General features: G+C 25.8%; 3 protein-coding genes across 14 annotated transcripts; 2 read left to right on the plus strand and 1 right to left on the minus strand.

Moving 5' to 3' along the window:
* Nucleotides 1-4,390: 4,390 nt before the first annotated feature.
* Nucleotides 4,391-8,105, plus strand: LOC102677153 (rac GTPase-activating protein 1). Its single transcript, XM_006614528.2, has 10 exons — nucleotides 4,391-4,790; nucleotides 5,209-5,411; nucleotides 5,480-5,634; nucleotides 5,716-6,127; nucleotides 6,202-6,371; nucleotides 6,486-6,612; nucleotides 6,682-6,914; nucleotides 6,994-7,291; nucleotides 7,376-7,551; nucleotides 7,626-8,105. The coding sequence occupies exons 1-10, from the start codon at nucleotides 4,706-4,708 to the stop codon at nucleotides 7,687-7,689; spliced, it is 1,923 nt and encodes a 640-aa protein (XP_006614591.1). The 5' UTR covers nucleotides 4,391-4,705; the 3' UTR covers nucleotides 7,690-8,105.
* Nucleotides 8,106-8,185: 80 nt separating this feature from the next.
* Nucleotides 8,186-19,424, minus strand: LOC102676099 (GATOR complex protein Iml1). Of its 12 annotated transcripts, XM_006614525.2 has the most exons (26): nucleotides 19,117-19,424; nucleotides 18,614-19,022; nucleotides 18,411-18,536; nucleotides 18,114-18,345; nucleotides 17,874-17,990; nucleotides 17,607-17,803; nucleotides 17,250-17,533; nucleotides 16,923-17,152; nucleotides 16,616-16,828; nucleotides 16,392-16,538; nucleotides 16,174-16,320; nucleotides 15,515-15,523; nucleotides 14,349-14,566; nucleotides 14,051-14,256; nucleotides 13,815-13,989; nucleotides 13,536-13,736; nucleotides 12,734-12,829; nucleotides 11,006-11,121; nucleotides 10,456-10,563; nucleotides 10,164-10,371; nucleotides 9,979-10,087; nucleotides 9,684-9,905; nucleotides 9,443-9,603; nucleotides 9,192-9,360; nucleotides 8,774-9,090; nucleotides 8,186-8,717 (listed from the first exon to the last, which is right to left on the minus strand). In XM_006614525.2, the coding sequence occupies exons 2-26, from the start codon at nucleotides 18,962-18,964 to the stop codon at nucleotides 8,520-8,522; spliced, it is 4,557 nt and encodes a 1,518-aa protein (XP_006614588.1). In that variant the 5' UTR covers nucleotides 18,965-19,022; nucleotides 19,117-19,424; the 3' UTR covers nucleotides 8,186-8,519. The 12 variants fall into 12 exon arrangements, with proteins under 12 accessions (XP_006614588.1, XP_006614581.1, XP_006614584.1 ...); XM_031509854.1 differs by having other exon boundaries at nucleotides 8,520-8,717; nucleotides 17,874-18,345; XM_006614518.2 differs by lacking the exon at nucleotides 19,117-19,424 and having other exon boundaries at nucleotides 16,923-17,149; nucleotides 17,874-18,345; nucleotides 18,614-18,964.
* A 563-nt stretch (nucleotides 19,425-19,987) lies between these two features.
* On the plus strand, nucleotides 19,988-21,666 carry LOC102675952. Its single transcript, XM_006614516.1, has 4 exons — nucleotides 19,988-20,418; nucleotides 20,529-20,891; nucleotides 20,978-21,281; nucleotides 21,375-21,666. The coding sequence occupies exons 1-4, from the start codon at nucleotides 20,284-20,286 to the stop codon at nucleotides 21,632-21,634; spliced, it is 1,062 nt and encodes a 353-aa protein (XP_006614579.1). The 5' UTR covers nucleotides 19,988-20,283; the 3' UTR covers nucleotides 21,635-21,666.
* Nucleotides 21,667-21,686: the final 20 nt, after the last annotated feature.

Here is a 21,686-nt window from a genome sequence, read left to right on the forward strand (position 1 = left end):
GAGTGTTATCGCTCGGTTCGTTAAAACCGTGATTGTGTCACGGCCTCCGTAGGTAAATCCAGGACTTATTGAGCCGCGTAGTTAAGTACGGACGGTTAAAACAATTAGCTGCCCTCGGCGGGGCTGCACTAGCCTCGGTGTAAACAGCCCTCCACCAGTAATTCTGTTATCGGCGCTGGGCGAGCATTCATAGGCTTAACGGGGCTTATTTCTACCTCTCTTCCTCTTCTGTCCACTTACTCCACTTTCTCTTTCCAACCTACCCTCGAGTAGGTTGAATTAATAGTCAACTTTATCATAGCCAGAGTGCATCAATTTCGAACGACATCGGCGATCAAGTCAGCTTTCGGACGCTCCAACTTCCTCGATAAAGAGGATTTATTATTGTTTCTCCGTTTGATTTATCAAAAATACGTAGTGATGATATAGTGTATATGTCATGTATTCTCCCTTTCTTTGTCTTTTTGATTTCGACTTCTAGACTTTGTTTTCAAAATTGATGATAATATGACGAGTTGCATGTAATTGCATGATTGTAATAATTGCAAATTAGAATCTAACAAATATTTCTCTTCGTATTGGTAAATAGAATTCAAATATGTTTATTTTCTATATGTTACGAATAATGTATATTAATTTATTATATATCGTTGTTGATAATAAATTGAAAGAATAAGAATCGTGATAAATTGAAAAATGTCATCCACGTATCAAAAAGTATATATCGTTGTGACAAAAATTAAAATAATTGTTGATATTCGCATATCATCGACAGAATTAAATTATCGAAATTATTTCCCGGATTCTCGATTTATTTCGCAAAGCAACGGTATCACTAGACTATAAAATCTGATCTGGTGTTCCAACGTTTTTCAGTTAGATTGTCTCAAATTTATAATTATAATAACGCACGAATAAATGTCCCATTTATCGTTTCATCCTATCTGTATATTTTAGATTTCAAACGTTAATGGCAAAATAATCGTAATTCGTTTCATTATCATCCATGATCCTATCGATCAAAGATAACGAGAAAAAGGATCATAAATCGTTTGAAACGATATATTGCAATGGACGAAAGGTGTTATACAATTTCACAGACGATCGTTTATTCATTCGCAAATGGACAAATCATTGTACATTCAATTCTGATATCTCTGTACACGCGTATTATACGATAGCTGGATAGCTTTAGATAACGATAGACAATAGAATTTTGATATCTGAATAAGTGTATATATTCGATAAGTGTATATATTCTTGTATTAAAATTCTAAAATATTCTTTTCCAATTCTTATACAAGTTGGACAAAATTTATATACGAAATATTAAGGAAAAAAAAAAAAAAATATCGACGATGAAAATGTCGACAAATTTATAACATCCATACAATTGCCAATTGTATGGAACATTTTTCGAATGGCATGATGGACTATGGTTGTTAAAATAGATTAAAATAGAATGATTCGCGAATAGAGGTGAAAGCTCGAATTTAGAAAATTCGGGACATCGTGATAACCAAGGGAAATGAGGAGTCGTGCTCGCGAAAATTACTTTAAAAATCGCGAAAATTAAAAGTCCACGATAAAACGTTCCACCGTATTTTCAAATGTGGAACGGTAAAACGAAATGCAACGGCGTAAAATATTTTTATCGCTTAGTCTGGTACTACGGTTATATTCATCAGCGTGACGTTTTTAGCGGATATGCTCGTAGATTAGAGGGAATCGACTTTTTTTTATCATGCAGATCTATTGTTAACGTAAAAATATACAATCATCCGTATCTACTGTAGAATTGATTTTAGTACGAGAACTGCTATTAATTTTTCAACGTTGATTTCAATTTCTTTTTCTTTTTTTTTCTTTTTTTTTTATAGTTATTTTTTAATTTTGTACCGAAGAAACTAGAAATAACTAACTAAAAAAATACGAAAGAAATTTCTTAAGAGAAACGTCACGAAGATACAGAGAATGGTGATAACAATAGATTAGAATTCATTTCCGCAATGCTATTCATGACAAGATTATAGGAGGTTATGTTTGATTTTAATTTTGTATTAAATAAAAAAATTATTATATTTTATAAAATTTAAGTTATTAAAGTTAAAGAATTGTAAAGAAACTCATGTTGGAGATTCTAAATCTTATCATTATATAATTATTTTATAAAATTCATCTATAAGTTTATTAAACTTCAGAGAAGATTGATAATTGATTTATAATTTTCCAAAAGATAGGTAAAATTTTTAAAAAATTATTAAAGTTTGATTTTGAAAGATTTTGTTATATATATTAAATAAAGTTATTCTAAAATAATAAAATAATATTCAAAAAAAAATACTAAATATTATACTGTTTCATAAACTATTTACTTTCCTATGTTGTTTTAATAAAAACTTAATAGAAAAAAGTATGACAATAAAATATATAAAAGTAATATTATTATTATTTCCTGTCAATGAATAAAACTTTCTGTATTTACTGGTAAGAATGGCTGAGTTTCTCAAAATTCGGCGAAGTATACCATTCATGCATGGATAAAGAATCTTCTGACTACGCAATTTCTGCAAGCTTCCTCAATCCTATAAGTACCTCTCTTTTCTTCTCTTTCTTCTTCTCTCGTTTCGTCGATATAAAATACGTTCACGGATCATTGATTCGATTTTTCACGGAAATATTACATTGTAACTTTGCTTCGTTGCCACTTTTTAAATTTTTTTCTTCAATTTTTCAAAATTTGCATTTTTCTAACCTTGGTATTTTTAAACAATATTCAATCACGAAAATAAATAAATTATATTCACGTAACTTTTGCACGTGGTATATAAAAAAAAAACCTTTCATATATAGTTCAAAATTGAATGTGTTACCTTCATCTCAGAATTCGAAGAGGCAAAAGCGGAAGAATGCAAAAGCGCAATTTTAAAGTCGTTCGTGTGTTAAAAGATATAGTGTAAAGGCATGATGCTTTGAAAAAATCTAATTGATATTAATAATAATATTTAACTACTCACCCTCGCGATCTCTTGTTCTATGTTGTCTTGTTCTATGTTGTCTTGATTTAATTCCTCTGAGTCTTGATATCCTTGATGTCAGGATTTGTTTCGGGAATAACGAAGACAACTTGTATCGATTGAATGAGTAATTGAATGTTTGGATATGAATCTGAAATATTTTAAATGTAAATGATTAATAATTTAGAAAAATAATATTTTATTACATAATTTATTCTAAATCTTTAATAAAAGAAATAATGTTTTTTTTAATTTATCAAATTTCATTAAAATTATTGTTTGTATTTAATTATTTTGTTGTCATTTCTAATAATTATAAATAAAAAAAACTACACTAAATTAATAAAATTTGAATTGTAAAAAGTATGTTTTAAAAAAATGAATATGTGACAAGGAAATAATTAAATTAAAATAATTAAAATTAGAAATAGTTTCATTTATATTTGACAAGGCTGTAAGAATTAACATATATGGAATAATATTTCAGGAAGTCACTATTTCCTTATCAATGAAATAAATCTTTTGTAGGAAGTTTGTAGGAAGTTTATCCTCTCATGTTATCTCTTTTTTTTTTTTCTCATCAGTTGATTGTTGAAAAACATTAATGATTATTGGACCATTTCTAATAATTAGATTTTAATTCATCTATTTGAATATATTCGATGAAAATTTAATTAAATCTTTAAATCTGCCGAAAAGGAAATCGATATTATCGCGTTAAAAAAAAATAAAATGTTCGAAACCATAAAAAATTCTATTAATTTTCAAATAAATTTTACGAATTTCATATATTTTTCCATATTTATATTAACTCTTAATTTTTTACAAAAGCTTAAAGAATAATTCATATTCGTACAATAATTTTATTTAATAATATTTATTTAATTCATTATATTTAAAATTTAAATATATATATAAAAGATTTCAGCATAAAAAATTGAAGAATATTTGCAAACCATATTTTATTTCTTTTTAAAACTTCTTGACTTTTTTTTTTATAAGAAAAAAAATTTAAATGATTTAAATCCTATTTCAAAAAAAAATGGACGATTCCATTTTCAATATTATAGTTTTCATAGAAAAGTTCAAGAGAAAAAAATTCTACTTATGAATTTATAAAATTTATCAAATATATGTATAACTCATGTTTGTATGAAATAGTTATATTATATATGAATAATTATACTTTTGTACTTACTTTTTTTGAAGTTATTTGTTGAAAATTTTACTTTAAATCACAAAAATATTAATTTTATAATAAATAAGATCGGAATGCACTACAACCATGTATAAACTGACTTCCCGCCGTGATGAAACTAGATAGCCACCTGGCGGAAAACTAAAAAAGTAATCGAAGAAATATTTCTGTGATTGGTTGAATTTAAACCGCTGTAAAAAGCGGTTGTTGTGTGTTCAACGTATAATGTCAACGGCTTCGGTAGTGGTATATATTCGTCGAAGAAATAATTTTTCGATAATATCAGTGAAAATCTGTGATAGAAATGTATAACATGCATCGTATTATCGGATTAATAATTAAAAATCTAATAAATTGATATTTATAACGATATAAGAATTGTAAGAACGAAATAATCGATAGAAAATCGTTACAAATTAAACTGCGTGGTTTGTACACATATGACAAAATATCTTAATTTCCTTCAAACAAGTTCTACAACAATTTGAAGATGACTGCGTCGTTATCGTTGCTGGCAAGCCACGATGAAGTGGTTCGCTGTACAAATGTACTCGTAAATGGAGCTTGTGAAGAAGGTTTGATTTTCACATAATTATTTTATATAATGTTTTATTAATTAATTTGTATTAATATCTCTTTTAATATTAAGTCATAATTATAATTTATTACTAATACTAATTTAATTATTAATTTATTTCTTTAAAAATCATATAAAAATACTAGGAAATGTATATAAATAATATAAATATTATTATGTTTCATATATATATATTTTATATCAAATGTTTTATCATTCGTTATATGAAAATTTTTATCATTTTTAATTTATGTAATATTTTTTTATATTTTTATTTACGCTGTAATAAATTGAAGAAATTTTAATATATAAATATATAAAATATGAATATAAGAAAATGTAATCGTCATTTTATTCCTGAAATATAATTTTAAATAACATATTAAATTGAAAAAACATATTTTATTTTTCTATAGAATTTTTAAAATTTGCTATAAATCAAGAAGAAATGAGACAAAAATGGTTAGCATCTATACAAGAATGTCAACGTCTTCATACAGCTTTAGAAAAAGCTCATCAAGAGGCAGCTGATTTAGATAGAAAATTAAGTCATGCTAGAAGACTTCTAGATGAAGAGAAAAAAAGAAGACGTACTGTTGAAGAACAAAGAAATTCATTGGTAAATATATTTAATTTATAATTTTCAAGCATTTAAAAAGAAATATTTTTTTAATCATATATATTTAGGAAAGACAAATTGCTATGGTTAGAGATCTTTTATTTAATGATGGTGGAAGAAATTTAAATGATGAAACTCGTGAAAAATTACAATTTTTAAATAATACTACATTAAATGGTCGACATAGTAATATACATATTAAAGATGTTCATCAAAATGAAAAGTGAGTTTCTTTTTATGAAAAATATATTTGATATTTAAATATTTGATTGATATTTTAAAATTCAATAATTATTATTTTCAGATTAAATACTATAGCGGAGCTGGACTCCACTGGCTCTATTTTAAGTGATTTAAGTTGTTTTTCAAAATCAGAAGATGATTTAGATATTAGTGCAATCATTCAACAAAATCAAAAGAAACGTGAATGGAAAGAACACAGACCTAGTGGTGAATATTCCGCAAAAAAGCGACGTAGCGGAACACAAAAAACCACAGAATTAACTTCATCTGATAGAATAGTAGCCACAACTACAGTAGTGATGCCAAAAGATGGCAATATCACTGCATCTTCTGTAATTGAAGCTATACCTGGAGATGAGAATCTAGATCCACAGGGTCCTTTACATAATTCACCTAAAAGACGTAAAAGTGGTGATCGTAGTAGATCAAAGTTAACACCTCTTAATACAAATGAAATACAAATTGATACTGCTGTAAATAATTTTATTTAAAAGAAATATTTTTTTCATATTTTTATTCTAATTTTAATATTAAAATTATATTATAGCCATCTGCACCAAAAATAGAAGCTCTTACATCAGGATCAGATTCTGAAGGTATCTTTAAACCTAGTCCAAATATTGGAGGATATACTTTAAATACAAAATCAGCTAGAGGACATAGTTTTATAGCAAAGACAGTAATTAAACCAGAAGTTTGTACACCCTGTGATAAAAGGTAAAATATGTATGGAAGAATATTTATAAAAAGAGATAATAAAATAAGAATTATAAAAACAATTTTAATTAATTTAATATAGAAGTATTGTAAATATTACATTTAATATTTCAGAATTCGTTTTGGAAAAATAGCCTTGAAATGTAAAGATTGTAGAGCTACAGCTCATACAGAATGTAAAGATTTAGTGCCATTGCCATGTATACCTACTGGAAATACACCTACATTACGTGGTACATCAGTGAGTATTTTAAATTTAGAAAATATTTATTAATTTATTAATAATAAAATCGTAACAAATTATTTTTAGGGAACAATAGCAGATTATACACCTATGATTCCACCAATGGTACCATCATTAGTTGTTCATTGTATTAATGAGATAGAATTAAGAGGAATGAGTGAACAAGGATTATATAGAGTAAATGGTGGTTCAGCAGAAGTAAAATATCTAAAAGAAAAATTCCTTAAAGGCAAAGGTGCCCCTAATCTTTCCGACGTTGATATTCCTACCATATGTTCTACCCTTAAAGATTTTCTTAGGTACATTATTAAAATAATTCATAGAAAGAAAAAAATTAATCAACTTATAAAATTTCTTTTATTACTTTTACGTCATTAGATCATTACGAGAACCGTTAATTACTGTCGGATTATGGGCAGACTTTGTTCGTGCAACTACTATTACTGATAAACAAGATGCTGATGCTGCTTTATACCAAGCAATTTCAGAATTACCTCAACCTAATAGAGATACACTTGCCTTTTTAATTTTGCACTTACAAAGAGTATCAAGCAGCCCAGAGTGTAAAATGCCAATAAGTAATTTAGCTAAAGTTTTTGGACCTACTTTGGTGGGTTATAGTTCTCAGAAACCATCACCTACTTCTCTTCTTTCCGAGACGAATAATCAAGTTGCTGTTAGTATAAAAAATGAAAAATTGAAAATATTAATTAATGTTTAACTTGATTTTTTAAAAATATAAGATTTTTATCTTTTATAGATCGTAGAAAGTTTATTGAAAATTCCCTCAGATTATTGGGCAAATTTCGTCAATCCTGAAAATATACATAATATTGGTACTCATAAAACTGGTGAATTACAACATACACCATCCCAGGAATCTTTACTTAAACGTAGTATTTCCCGTGGTTTCTTTAATACTCCACTTGCTTCTAGGTTTGTATCTCCATTTTTTTTCTTTTTTAACTTGACTATAATGAGATGATACTTATACTGAGATATTCTTACAGTCGATCATTTATGAGAAAAAATAAAAAATACTTTGGGACATCTCCCTCTAGAGTAGCCTTCTAATGGTATGTACTTACATATTATGTTTTCATCGACACATCAACACAGTACAAATAATTCGTAAATAATTATTTACTGTTTGATTAGTATTTTTTCATGTGCAACATGATATTTCTACAGTTTATTCAAAATTTTGTAATATTTTGATTAAAATATGTAATGTATGTAATGTATGGTATAGAATATTGTTAAAATATTGGAAAAGTACAATATTAGAGATTCGTAAAAATGAAATAATAATATATTATGTTAAGTATTTTCTATAATAATCTGAAATATATGAAAAATGTGCTGATATTGATATAGTTTCAACATTTTTCTAAATTGATTAATAGATTAATATAATATAAAAATGAAATGTTACGTATAGAAAAATAAATAAATGTCATATTTTTGTTAGTTTATATCATCTTTAAAAATGTAAAAATACGAATTTCTTTCTTTCTTTCTCAATGTGGCTTTACTTTCTTTTCTTATAAGTATATCAGTACACACATTAGTAACAAAAATTATAAATTTATTATCATCATTAATTTCGTAAACAAATATCTTATGCAAACTAAGTAAACTTGAAATATGTATTATAAACATTGCTTTTCAGTTCTTTTACATTGTTTTTTAAACACTAAAATATCTTATTAATTTTTGTACATACTTTCGTTTTCATAAGAATAATCGTATCACAAGTACATAGTATAGTTTAAATTATTTCTTAACTATTTAAATGAGATACTTATTTTAATAATAATGAAATTAAATTCCTTAAATATTATAATTAAGATGTTAACTTATAAAACAATATATATGTTATATATTTGATATTACTTGATATTTTAGTTCGTTTTCGTACATGATTTTTCTTTTATTTCCCAACAAGATTCCCAAAATTGTTTTAATCTGTTGTCCCCATTTGAACAAAAATGTCTAAAGTCTTGAATAAGTTTTTTTTGAAATAATTCATCGCCAATTAATGTAGATGACGATCTCCATTTTCGACTAATCATATGATTCCATGACCAAAGAAATCCAATCTAAATAAACAAAAATTAATTTCTCTTACTAAAAAAAAGAAATTACAAACACTTACCCTTTTATCTTTATTATAATCATCTTTATTTTTCCCGCTAACATGTCTTGTAATATATGCTTCATGAGGACTAGGTTGATCAGAATGAATTGGATATCCTTTCTGTCCCGTATTTCGTCTTACAATATTGGTAGCAGTTCGAGGACGAGCTTTTGTGTTTATTGTAGAAGGAATTAATATAAATGCATTGCCAGTCATGTGAACATATTGATGATCATTTTCAGTACTTTCTATTAAACATGGAACAAAACCAAATCTTTGTATGATTGTTTCTTGAAACAGAAAGAATCTTTGTGCGTAAGTTTCTTCTCGAAATTCTGAAATCGATGATATAAATGCAATCTCTTTCATTTTTTATTGTATATTTAATTATATAAAATAAAATTTGTATTAATTCGTATTATTATCTAAATCAAACCTTCAAAAAGATGCCGTTTGTTTGCCATGAGACATTCAGTATTTAATGGTATAAAAATAGGTCCCCTTAAAGGATCACTTCTTAAAGTGAATGGTAATGCTAGCAAATCACTGGGAATAGGAACCATTTGAATTCCACATGTTTGAGCCTTACGTTGGCACACAAATATCTTTCCAAATTAAGATTCAAGTGTAACAATTATATTTCAAAATATAATTTTGACTTATATAATATGAAGAAAATCTACTTACAAGATCAGCGACTATACTACCAGATGATGCAACCCATTGTACTACTAGTTCATAAGAATGATCCACTTTATATATAGATTGATATCTTAAATGTCCCCATTCAATCCTATCACTTTTATTGTTTATATCTATATCTAAATGAGTGTGTTTATATAATGGAACTAAAAAAAAATTCCCAATTAATATTATCATTTCTTTAGAATTAATAAAAGATAATAAAAAAATAATATATTTAAAATACCTTGCCACTCTGCCTCATCTGCAATGTCTGATATGTCTAAATCATCTTTAAGAAATGATACTACATTTGATTCATCTACAGTATCGCAACTAGGTATAGTCATCGGAGGAAATGATCCTGTCGAGGGAGGTTCGCACCAACCTTTGGGTGCTTTTATTTCAACTTCTACCCATTCATTTTCAAAACTTTGCAAATCTCCTAGAGGTGAAAAATAGTCTCCAGCTTAAAAATAAAAATTATATTAAAAAATAAATATCAAATTTTTATATAATTAATAAATATTAAATTATCTTACCTCTTTGATTTTCTTTATCTTGTACTATATGGTATAAATAAAATCCTAGAATGAATGGTTTTGAAAAATCTCCAGATGCATGACATATTAACTTATCCTGTATCATACCCTAAATGAAAATATATCATTAAAATATGATCAGTATAATTTCTTTATATATATATATAAAAAAAAAAAATTTTTACATTCATTATATTAATAGCATTCTCTACTGTCACTCCTCCTTCTATATGATTATTTAACCATTGTACTGCATCTGCACTGACAAATGTTTGGCTTGGAAGAGATGGATGTTGTGTAAGAAATCCCACTCCATTTTGCGAATGTTTCATTGCCTCTAAAATTTCATTATTTGATGCAGTATTTTTTAACTTCGTCAATTCCATGCTTGAACTGTTGACGACATTCAAATATTAATAAGATATCGATAAAAATAATTTATGTGATATATAAACTTGATGAAATTATATATTTTACCTATCTTCATTAGAATCAAAATGATCTTGCTGTTGCTCAAGTGAAAGAGGTAACACAGCTTCACTAGCGGGTGAGATTCGTCCTCTATCCATCACTTTGGAACCTGATCTAACAAAGATAAGTAAAATAATCAAGTAATACTTATAATGAAACATAGAAAAGAAACACAGAGCGATTGAAAAATTAAGCAATGTCTAAGATTGCAATATGGAAAGCAACAAAATTTATTTACATATGCATAATACCATTTGCATCTTTTTTCATACGATAATACAATATAGAATATCTTCAATTAATATGTATGTATATAAAAAAATATAAAATTGATTTTTTAATATTCAATTATAAAGTATAAAAATAGTTTTATTATACTGTTTTCAAAATTATAACTATGTTACTAATTATAATTATATTTATTATTATTCAACTAATTATAATTAATTATAATTAATTATGTTTCAATAATAATATATAAGATATACATACATATCTTTCCTTAATTGGAAAATATTTATATTTAAAGTTGAATTGAAAAAAGAATAAAACCAACCTGTTTGGCACGTGGCGAGGAGTGTCGAGGCACGTGCGGGCAGCCGCAGCGGTATTCACTACATGCCTCTCCTGTACAGAGAACCCCGTCACTCCCTCACTCACTACCAATATTTTCTACCATACAGAGTATTTGTACAATTTTAATTTTATTCTTGACAATTTTTTATAATATTTTATTATTAACTATATATATAATATATGGTACAAATACTCTATATATTATTTTTACTAAATGATGTAAAGAAGGATGAAAGCAGCTGAAAAGTATAGAATGGGCAATATATACAAAGATTGTTCTTAAACATTTACAAATACAATCTTTTCTATTCTGCACACCCTTTCCAGAAATAGAACACATTAAAAATATTCATCACCTTTAAATTCATCACCAGAGTAGAAGCATGTAATATTTTTAAGCAAATAACAAAATATTAATTGAATAATTTTGAATTTTAAACTGACTTCCTTTTTAATACTATATGATAATACCTAATTCTTGTTGTATAAAGCATATATGCAAATCATTATTATTTTACTAATTTTATTTTATAAAACATGCAGATGTGCAGTTTATCAAGAGTTTTGTGCAATATCTTTTTTACTATGCATTCTTTCATTAAAAAAAATATCTGTTTATAAAGCTAAATAAATAAAGCTATATATTTATATTTGATATAAAATCAATATATTTAACATAATTTTTATGTTTTTTTATGTTCTATATTATAAATAATATTAAAAGTAATATTAAAAATAATAATATTAAAATAAAATAAATGATATATATATATATATCATTTATATATATATATATATATTTATATATATAATTATTATGTATAAGAAAAAAATACCTTCTAATTAATAAAATATAGATGTAATTCCTGAAAACATTTGTGCATGATTTTTTTCAATCAAAAATATATAGTTATTTGCATTAAATATTTCGAAAAAATATAAGCATAATTAAAAACTGTTCTATTTAGTAATTAAACATATGCAGTACAGAAGCAAACAAGCCAAATAAAAAACCATCAAACATCAAACTTCCGTGGACCCTTCACTGCAAGATGAATAGGTTGCAAGCTATATCATTACATTTGCTAAAGCAATAATGCCGAAATCATCAATCTAAGCTTGTTCAAACCTTGGTCTCGGTTTCTCTGGTAGACGATTGCTTCCGAGTCGCTCCCTGAAGGGAGAGCTGCCGACTAGATTGGTCTGAAAAGCATGATGAAAAGTATGGGTAATTGTAAATGTATGAATAAGCTCATGATCATGAAGAAGTATATCTCTGGTTTGTTTAACTGTAATGTATTGTTAACATCGTATTCAGAGAGCATTATTACATCGATGAAAAGAAAAGAAGATAAATAAAACGTCTGCGTTTTGCATTACACAAAAGCTTGCTAAAAATTATGTGCGCATTCAAGGCAGATATCAAGCATGGTTGCATTCATTGTATAATACTGTGTAAGCTGTCTGAATGTTCTAACTAATTTTATTAATTATCTATTAATTAAATCTAATTATTTATTAAAATCTAATATTAATATTATTGAAAGTAATTGATGTACAATAAAGATAAAAAAAAGAACATCAAGATTTCATAGGTGGTTTTTATTGCCAAATGAGGCAAAATATATTGAAATTAATGGATTGACATGATAATGATTTCATCGACACCTGGGTCATCATATCGAGGCTACAGGATACGAGGATATACCTGGTTAGTGAGGACAATCAGGCTCGTGCTGTGCCTGCGCCTGGTCAAGTGAGAGGCGGGATCTCTCTGGGAAACACCACCTAGAGTTGAAGGGTTCTGAAACATATCATGCTAAAATACCCTCTCCTAACATTCTACTGGCCTATTTCTATCTACAATTATGTGTATCTTTCATATAATTGTGTAATCTCGCCATTGATACTTGTAGCTACAATACTAATTTAAAAATGTTATTTGAAAATAATTAGTTTATATATATAAAAATATTGACGTATTCGAAAATGTTATAGCCACTATAAGTGATTTATCGAGTGCCAAATAAGCTTGTGAAAAAATCGTGCCATTTTTTTCGAAATTTAAATTAACCCTTGTTATTATTTGTTATAATCCTAAATATCTAATACACCAGAGAAACGCACTATACTATATTACAATGGCACTGCATGAAAAATTTTGCAAAATAAATCAAAATTACGATTTTTAATATCAAATAAAATAATAAATATTTAAAATCAACGAAAGCACCGAAATAAATTGCGTTACTTAGGCATACATTAGGCATGCGACATTCAATTTTATAGTGCAAAAGAATATAATACAAAACGAACCGTTAAACTCGTATACTGTTCAAATTTAAAAAAAAAAGAAAAAAGTAACAGCAAAATATTTTCTAATCTAATTTTTTTCTATCTTTCTTTTTAATAATTTCAATTTATAAAATGTTTATTTTATATATTTTTTAATTCCTGAAAAAAATAATTTATATATTATGTTTTAATTATTTTTATACAAAAATTTTTACCCAATTTTTATTTGGATTCGGACGTCGTATTTTATTGGGCCACAGCTCAATGAATCGTAAAAATCCATCCAAGAGAGAAACTTGTTCAGAAGTAGTGAGAGGCGTGTATATGTCACATCTCGATGATCCTTCTGAAAATTTTCGAGTCGCAGAATTATGTAAAGGAAGTAAAAATACACGAAATCTCCAATATTTAAGTGCCTAGAAAATTTTAATTATTTTTAAAAAATTGAAATTAAATATAAATATATATATTTTTTTATATGGTACAAATTTTACCTCTACTAAAGCAAAGTCGGTATGACCTCTAGTACAAATATAATGGTCTAAATAATTCCAATTATAATTTTCTAATTTTTCTGTTGTAAAAGATATCCATGATACTTCATAAGTATCATGATGTGGTGCATGAAATCGATAAAGATAATGAATATTAAATGGAGGATATGGATGTCTGTAAAAATACATATAATTAATTTTTCTTTATTTATTCATTTATAACTCAAAATTTTTACCTTGGCCGATATCTTGTTACTGTTATACAATTATCAAATAAAGATATTTTATGAAATATTCTACCAATACTTAGCAAATATTCTTCTTTAGGTTCTGATTCTGTTTGCCGTCCTCGCATTACAGAACTTATTGCAGGAACAGTAGTACTACCAGGTGTATTGCTTTGATTTTTATTATTTTGTGCTAAGATAATTAATTGAAAACCCTTAATTATAAAAAAAATAATATACACGTTAATTATATGTATGAATTGTATATATACATGCACAAATCTTATTAATATGATTAATACGATACCTGCGCTAATCTTTGCGATACAAGTTCTTTAAATACTTCGGCAGTTGTTAAAGGCTTTTTATATATAGCTCGTTGTTGAGCAAAATCTGTATTAACATCATCAGGTAGAAGATTATAATCTGATACCACATAGTCATTTTGTAAGCTTCTTTTGTCAGGAAAATAATCTGTAGTAATAGGCAAACATGCAGGAATTGTCAATGATTTCCAATCAACACCTAAAAAATAACACATAAAATATATGTGAGAAATGCAATTTGCATTTTAAATTATTTGAAATAAATAAAAATGATTTATTTAATATATAATGTTAATTTCATAACTACATAAGTACTAAATCTAAGTATTTGTTACGCAGTTAATACAAAAATACATAGATGTAGTATACAGAAGAAATTTTTTTCACAAAATTACTATATAATGCAAGTATGTATTATGTAAATACTACTATACGTATCAAAGATAGTAATATATTAGTGTTACGATATGTATTACCAGTATATGAAATCCAAGATGATCATGACTAAATACTAAAGCATGCAATGCAAAATATATTACTTAATGTAGTTACATGAATGTTCAAAATAATTTGTTATAAAATTTCCAAATTTGTGAAAATGATATGAAAAGTATACATATATCTATATATAATTGATAAATATTTTAATAAATTTATATAAAATTAAATGCTAAATATTAGTTTACCAATATTATTATATACTACTAATGATACTACTCATTATTAAGAAATTAGTAATTAAAGCAAAATGATAGAATGAAAGGATTATGGAATAGATGAGAAAATGTTTGAAGAATATTTGAACCACAAATAGTGATTTCTTAAGTGATAGAATATATGGAGAATCATTAAGAAAAAAATTAGAATTTTGAACAGTGCAAACATTTTATAAAAATAAATAAAGATAAGAGATAACGAAAAAATTATATGTAGGTGTATAAATGATTCTAATAATAACAAAATAGATTATTGTTTGTAGAAATTTTTTGGAAATTAGAATTACACTTTTTTTGCAATAGAAAACATACATGCATAGAAGAATTATAAAAACTAGAGCTATGAAGAACAAAAGTTGCTACAAATTTAATTTCCTAAAAATAAATGTGTACCATAACCGAATCAACCCCCAATAACGTATAGCGCTAACCTATGATTGCTGTTTAATGTGACATCATAGTTGTACATCACACACGCGTCAATGCGTCCAGCGTTGCATCCCAATAAGACGTACCATAGCATGGAAATAAATGTAATAATATTATTCATATAAATGATCGATGAATTTCAAAAATAAATATGAACATGTCCAAGAATGAAAATACTTCTTATGCATGATGATTGTGTGATTGTGTATCAAATTTTCATTCATTTCTACTTGGAAAACAATATTTTTTTTTTTAAATACATATGTTTAACTATTTTCATTCTTTAAGGAATTATGTTTTAAAATATTTCTATTAATCCTTCTTGGTATGAGTATGAATGAAATGTTTTATCAATATATGCATCAGTTGAATAATTTACATTACACCTACATTTTATTTATGTCTTTATTGTTTCTAAAGCTGCCAAGAAGCATTATATTTCTGCAATTAATTGTCCAATATTTTCTGCTATAAAAATTAGTTGTTTGTTTAATAGAAAATTCTTTCAAAATTCTTTCTTCAAACTGTAAACTCATTTTATAATATTTCGTGAATAATAACATGGCTAATATTGTTATTTGGATATGTTATAAAATATTATTTGCCAGTAGTTATATAGTATATTTGTGTTGTAAATTACTTTATTAAAATATATGCAAACCTGTTGTAAGTGCTGGTGTCCATTCCTGTTCACCAGTAGCACCCCATAATAATGTTAAAGATTTATTTCCTGTAGAAGATATTGGATTCCCACTTTTATCAGCATTTGATAATGAAAGATTTAATCTTTGTGGTTTATTTTTTGTATCTATGAAAAACATAGATGCAATTCTATATTATGATAATGCAGAACTTATGTATTTTATATAAAATACTAACGATCTTGAATATTATTTGAATTAGAGATGTCATTATGTTCCATAGAGGAACCACTTATAGTAGAAGTAATATCAGATTGTGATTCTGAACACATTTGTGTTGGTACAGCTTGATAATGATGTTGCTGTATAAGCACACCTGTTGGTCCTAAAATGTTTAAATTAAATTTAAATAATTATGGAATACATGGAATTTTCTATCATTATATCTTTATTAATAATTACCTTTAGGAAAAATATGCGTCCATCTCCGTCTGTTACTAGTTAATTTAATTGTAACATGAGATGGATCAAATGGATTTATAAGTGCTCTACTTGGTCTAATATTTGTAGGTTGAGATATTGTATTTGTGGGACTTCCAGCACTACCAACAACTGGCCTAAATGGTGGTGATATTTCTGAATCGGTTAAATCGCTTTTTACTGATATTCTTGATTCTGTAACATATAATTATTAAATATTTTTTAATATTTTATTGGTACATGTTATAAATAATGATAAGGATAATATGAAAATAATTAAAATAAATACCATTAACTTCTCCATTAGATTCATTATTAGTTATATCATCTATTCTGGAAGGTATTAAAATTGCTGCACTTCTTGTAGCAGCTGGAGGTGAGTGAGATTCAGGTGGTGGATGATGTATATCAGGATCTGACATTTTTCTTTTTAAAAGTTTTAATATATGTGCATTATTATGTGTTTCCATACTTGTAACACTTGTTTTTTTAGTTCTTGTTGTAACCCGTTGCAAACTACTTATATAAAATTTTAAATTAGAATTTTTAATTTCAAAATTTTAATTAAATTTTAATAATTGCATTCAAATTTTAATATTAATTTAATTAAATTTACCTTGATGTGTGAACTGAAGGTAACTGAAAAACTTGTGCATCATATGCATCATAATCAAATAAAGTATTATGTAAACATTCTCTTGGATCTTCTTGCAAAAGTTTATTTTTACATTGCAATTTTCCGTTTTCCATTGATTGTTTTGATATCCTTTGAGGAAGTTTTATACGAGGTATAAATGTTGAATAGGGAATTTTTTTATTTGTTGAATAAAAACTGAGATTAATCCAATGTGGCATACTATAATCATCAGGTGCATTAATAGATGTATCTTTATTATGAAACTAAAATCATATCAAAATTTTAATATTTTCATATTATTAACATTACTACTTAATATTTTTTTCTATATAATACCTTTAACAGAGGTACTGCATGTAATGGTTGTTCACCAACACATACCAAATCACTACCAACTCCATTATCAATAATTCTTTGTTTTGTAACATTTGTTAATTCTCTATCAACTTCAAAAACACCTACACCAGGTGTAATCACTACAGATAATTGACCAGTTCTATCAAAACTACGATCCAGATAATGTTTCTCAAATACTATAAATAAATTAAGTTGAAAAATATATCTCATAATAAATTTTATCACATATTTTTAATATTATATTACCATTTAAAGACATATTTAAAACTTCTAAAAAATTGCCTTGGGCAGCTGTTGAATTAACTGCTTTTGGTATAGAAACACCTGGTTTTTGATGATATTCTAATACAATTTTTTGATAGTCTGTGAATAGTTTACGTAATTGTACCAATACATTACTCCAATCTTCAAATCTTTCATTTTGAACTACCACTCTATAGAAATCTTCATAAAATCTTCCCCTATAATCATGTTGCAAACACTCACGCATATGATTTGGAAATTCTTCTGGACTGTTAGCATTATAAAATGTTCTTGAAAATAGAACTATTGTTACTTCATGATTACTGCCATTCTTTTTCCATTTTTGAAATAAATCAGCTAAAAATCCATTAACAGCTTTTTCAAAATATAAATCACCATGAATATCAAAATCCCACATTTCTGAACTCATTTGAATAAAAAGATATACCATGCTTGTTGAAGAACGAAATACAACCTAAAAAACAAATTTTTAAAAAACAATTTTATATATATTTTATTTCATTATATTTAAATTTGAACCTTAGTATCATTATTTATAACACCACAAGCAACTCTGTCACCTTGAGACCACATTTCATACACTTGGCATCTTATACTGCCTCCACAGAATTCAATTTTTTTGTTCATATATACACAAGTATTTACCTGATAAAAATTTATATAAAATAGAAATAAAAAATAAATATTTAATTATATATACAAATATAAATAATCTATTCTACCAAGCTATTTTTTAGTCTCCACATTTCACTCCGACCCAAATATTGATCTTTAAAAGTAAGCTCAACAGAATCCAAAGCTACATCATCTGGATTAACAACATTCATATATACATCTGTAAATGTTCTTAATTGAAACATTGTGGCTACATTATTTTCCACACTAATTGTTTCACGTCCTTGTAAATCTTCTTTAAATGATGTAACTTGAAGAAGTAAACGACTAAATTCAACTTCTGGATGATAAATTTCAACAACATCTCCAGTTTTTATATTAGGATGATCTTTTGGATTAATTATTAAATCTTCCTCACTAAAGGTTTTTTGATGTACTATCAGCTTATATAGCTTCATTTTTAACCCATTACTTTTTTAATGATAAATTTAATTGTAATATATAGAGAATTAAATTCTATAATATTGTGTAATATTTATATATATATATATATTTCTGTACATATTAATTAATTAAAAAAATTTACATATAAAATAAACAAATAACTCACTATTTATTTTCAATTCAGAATAAAAAATTATTTCAAAATATTTGAAATAAATATTATTTTTAAAATATAATATTTAGATATATTGTCAACAATATATCAATAAACATTAATTAGTAATAATAAATATATCAATATTATTGTTTTACACAAATTCCAAAATTCTTTCTTCTTTTAATATTATCCTGTACTGGTAGTACTGGTATAAAATTTATTCACATTATTTTAATTCAAATCTCAAAGAATAAAAAATATTAATACTCATATACAGGGAATAAGAATTAATATCAAACTCAACATATTTTTATATTTTATTCTGTAAAGTCTTAGTAACACATTTGTTTCATACAAAAATGTTACTAGCCATAGTTTTTATTATACGATCAATATTTTTTAATTTATGCATTAATCATATATGTATTTTCATAAATTGTATATAAAAATTTAATAAAGAACATGAAATGAATTAAAAATATATATTATGGATAAAAAATATAATTGTTTTAAAAATTATATAATCAATTTTTAAATTTTACAATCAAACAAAAATTGTTATAAGTAAATCTATATTTTAATTATAAATAAATTAATTTAAAAATGTTGAAAATTGCAGACATCTCAAAATATTTTAATATTAGATAATCTTATCTAATTATTTGAAACATTGTAATAGTAAAATGTATTCTATATATCTATCAATTTTGTCCAATATATATTGTATATGACATAAGTTCAATAAATATAAATTATGATCAAATTAAATAAATAAAAAATAAAATTATATTCTATAAAAAAAATTTACAACAATTTATTTTATTTAAATTTTGTAAAATATTTCGAAATGCAGTTATGTAATTGCGATGACATTATATAGGGCTTCTATTAAATCAAAAAGTTCCTAAAAATGCGGCGTCTGCTAAAGCACTGACAGTGTTTTGTTATAAAAAAAAAACGTAATTTAATCTAATTTGTTGAAAGATTTTTATTATCGTTTCTACGAAATGGACTTATTAATAATACTTCCTGATATTTGTATGATAATTATCTATTTCCATTAAAATCATAGCTATTTATAAAGATCAATCATGTTATGGATATTGTATAACCTATGTAATGTATTTATCTAATTGTTATTAAAAATTGGAAATATATTTGATTAAATGATGAGAGATGCGTACCAAAGGCCTGCTATTGTTGCTTATGTGCATAGCAGGGAGCAGCATCGTTTTTATTGCTTTCAGCAATCAACGACCTTCCATTCAAACTCTGGTTACAGAGACACACAAGCAATTACGAAACTTCCAAGTAATTATTTCTATGACAATTAATTTCTAACTTCTATTTCTTATTTATAATATATATATATATATATATATATTAGAATAATTATTAATTTTTCATTATAATTTTTACAGGAAAATTTAAAAGATGTTGAAGAAAAGCGTTTAGTAACAGATTCCAAGTATCTTGCAATGCTTGGTCTTGATGGACAAGCAAGCACAACACCTTTTAGTCTTAAATCTCAAAATGTGACTGTTGTTTCTCTTATTAGGCCTGGAAATGAACAACATATTTATGGCTTTGTGAGAAATATCAGTCATTTTTTGCCAAATAACAGTATTGTCATTTATAGTGTTGGATTAAATGATGATTCTTTGCAAAGTATTAGAACAGCTTGTAATTCTACGAAATGTAACGTGATTCATTTCGATATAAGTCTATTTCCAACTCATGTTGAGGATGATAGATTACATGTTTATAGACCTTTAGTTATTCAAGTAACTATATCTTTATAAATACTTAAATACATAATAATTAAAAATAAAAAATTATACTATTTAATTTTTTTTGTTATGTGTTACAGACAGCTTTAAATACTTTAGGAAATATATTATATATGGATTCAAATGTGCGTTTAAATTCTTCAGATATTTCAAAATATTTTTTACCAAAATCTGGAATTTTAACTTGGCCTACAAGGCATGCAATTAGTTCTTTAACGCACCCAAAGATGTATGAATATTTTCACGTGTCTGCAGAAAGTTTCTTTTTTCTTCCATTAATAAGAGCATCGCACTTAGTAATTAGAAATATCAAAGAAATTAGAGAAAAAGTAATGTTGCCATGGATTCAATGTGCACTAACAAGAGATTGTATTTGTCCCATTGGTATATATGTCAAAAATAATTTTTGTATATTAAAAACTTGTGCATTGAAACAATTGATTTTAATATGTAAATAATTTGAATTTATTATTACAGGAGCTCAATCAGCAGGATGCCGATTTAATAAGAAACCACAATACCGATATTCCGGTTGTCATGCGTACGACGCTTCTGCATTGAATATCGTTCTTGGATTGCACTTTAATTTTGACGACACATACTATGTACATCAAGAACGAGAAACGTACTTTAATAAAATAGAACCTGAAGAAATTACGGAAGAGTATGAAATGATTACAAAACAAAACAATGTAACTGAATCAAATTTAAGAAATATCATATCAAATGAACGCTAATTTCTTGAAGATCGTGATTAATTTAAAAAAAAGATAATTAAGTGATATGTCG

Source organism: Apis dorsata, unplaced genomic scaffold (assembly GCF_000469605.1).
Source record: "Apis dorsata unplaced genomic scaffold, Apis dorsata 1.3 scaffold_188, whole genome shotgun sequence".
NCBI classification, from domain to species: Eukaryota; Metazoa; Arthropoda; class Insecta; order Hymenoptera; family Apidae; genus Apis; species Apis dorsata.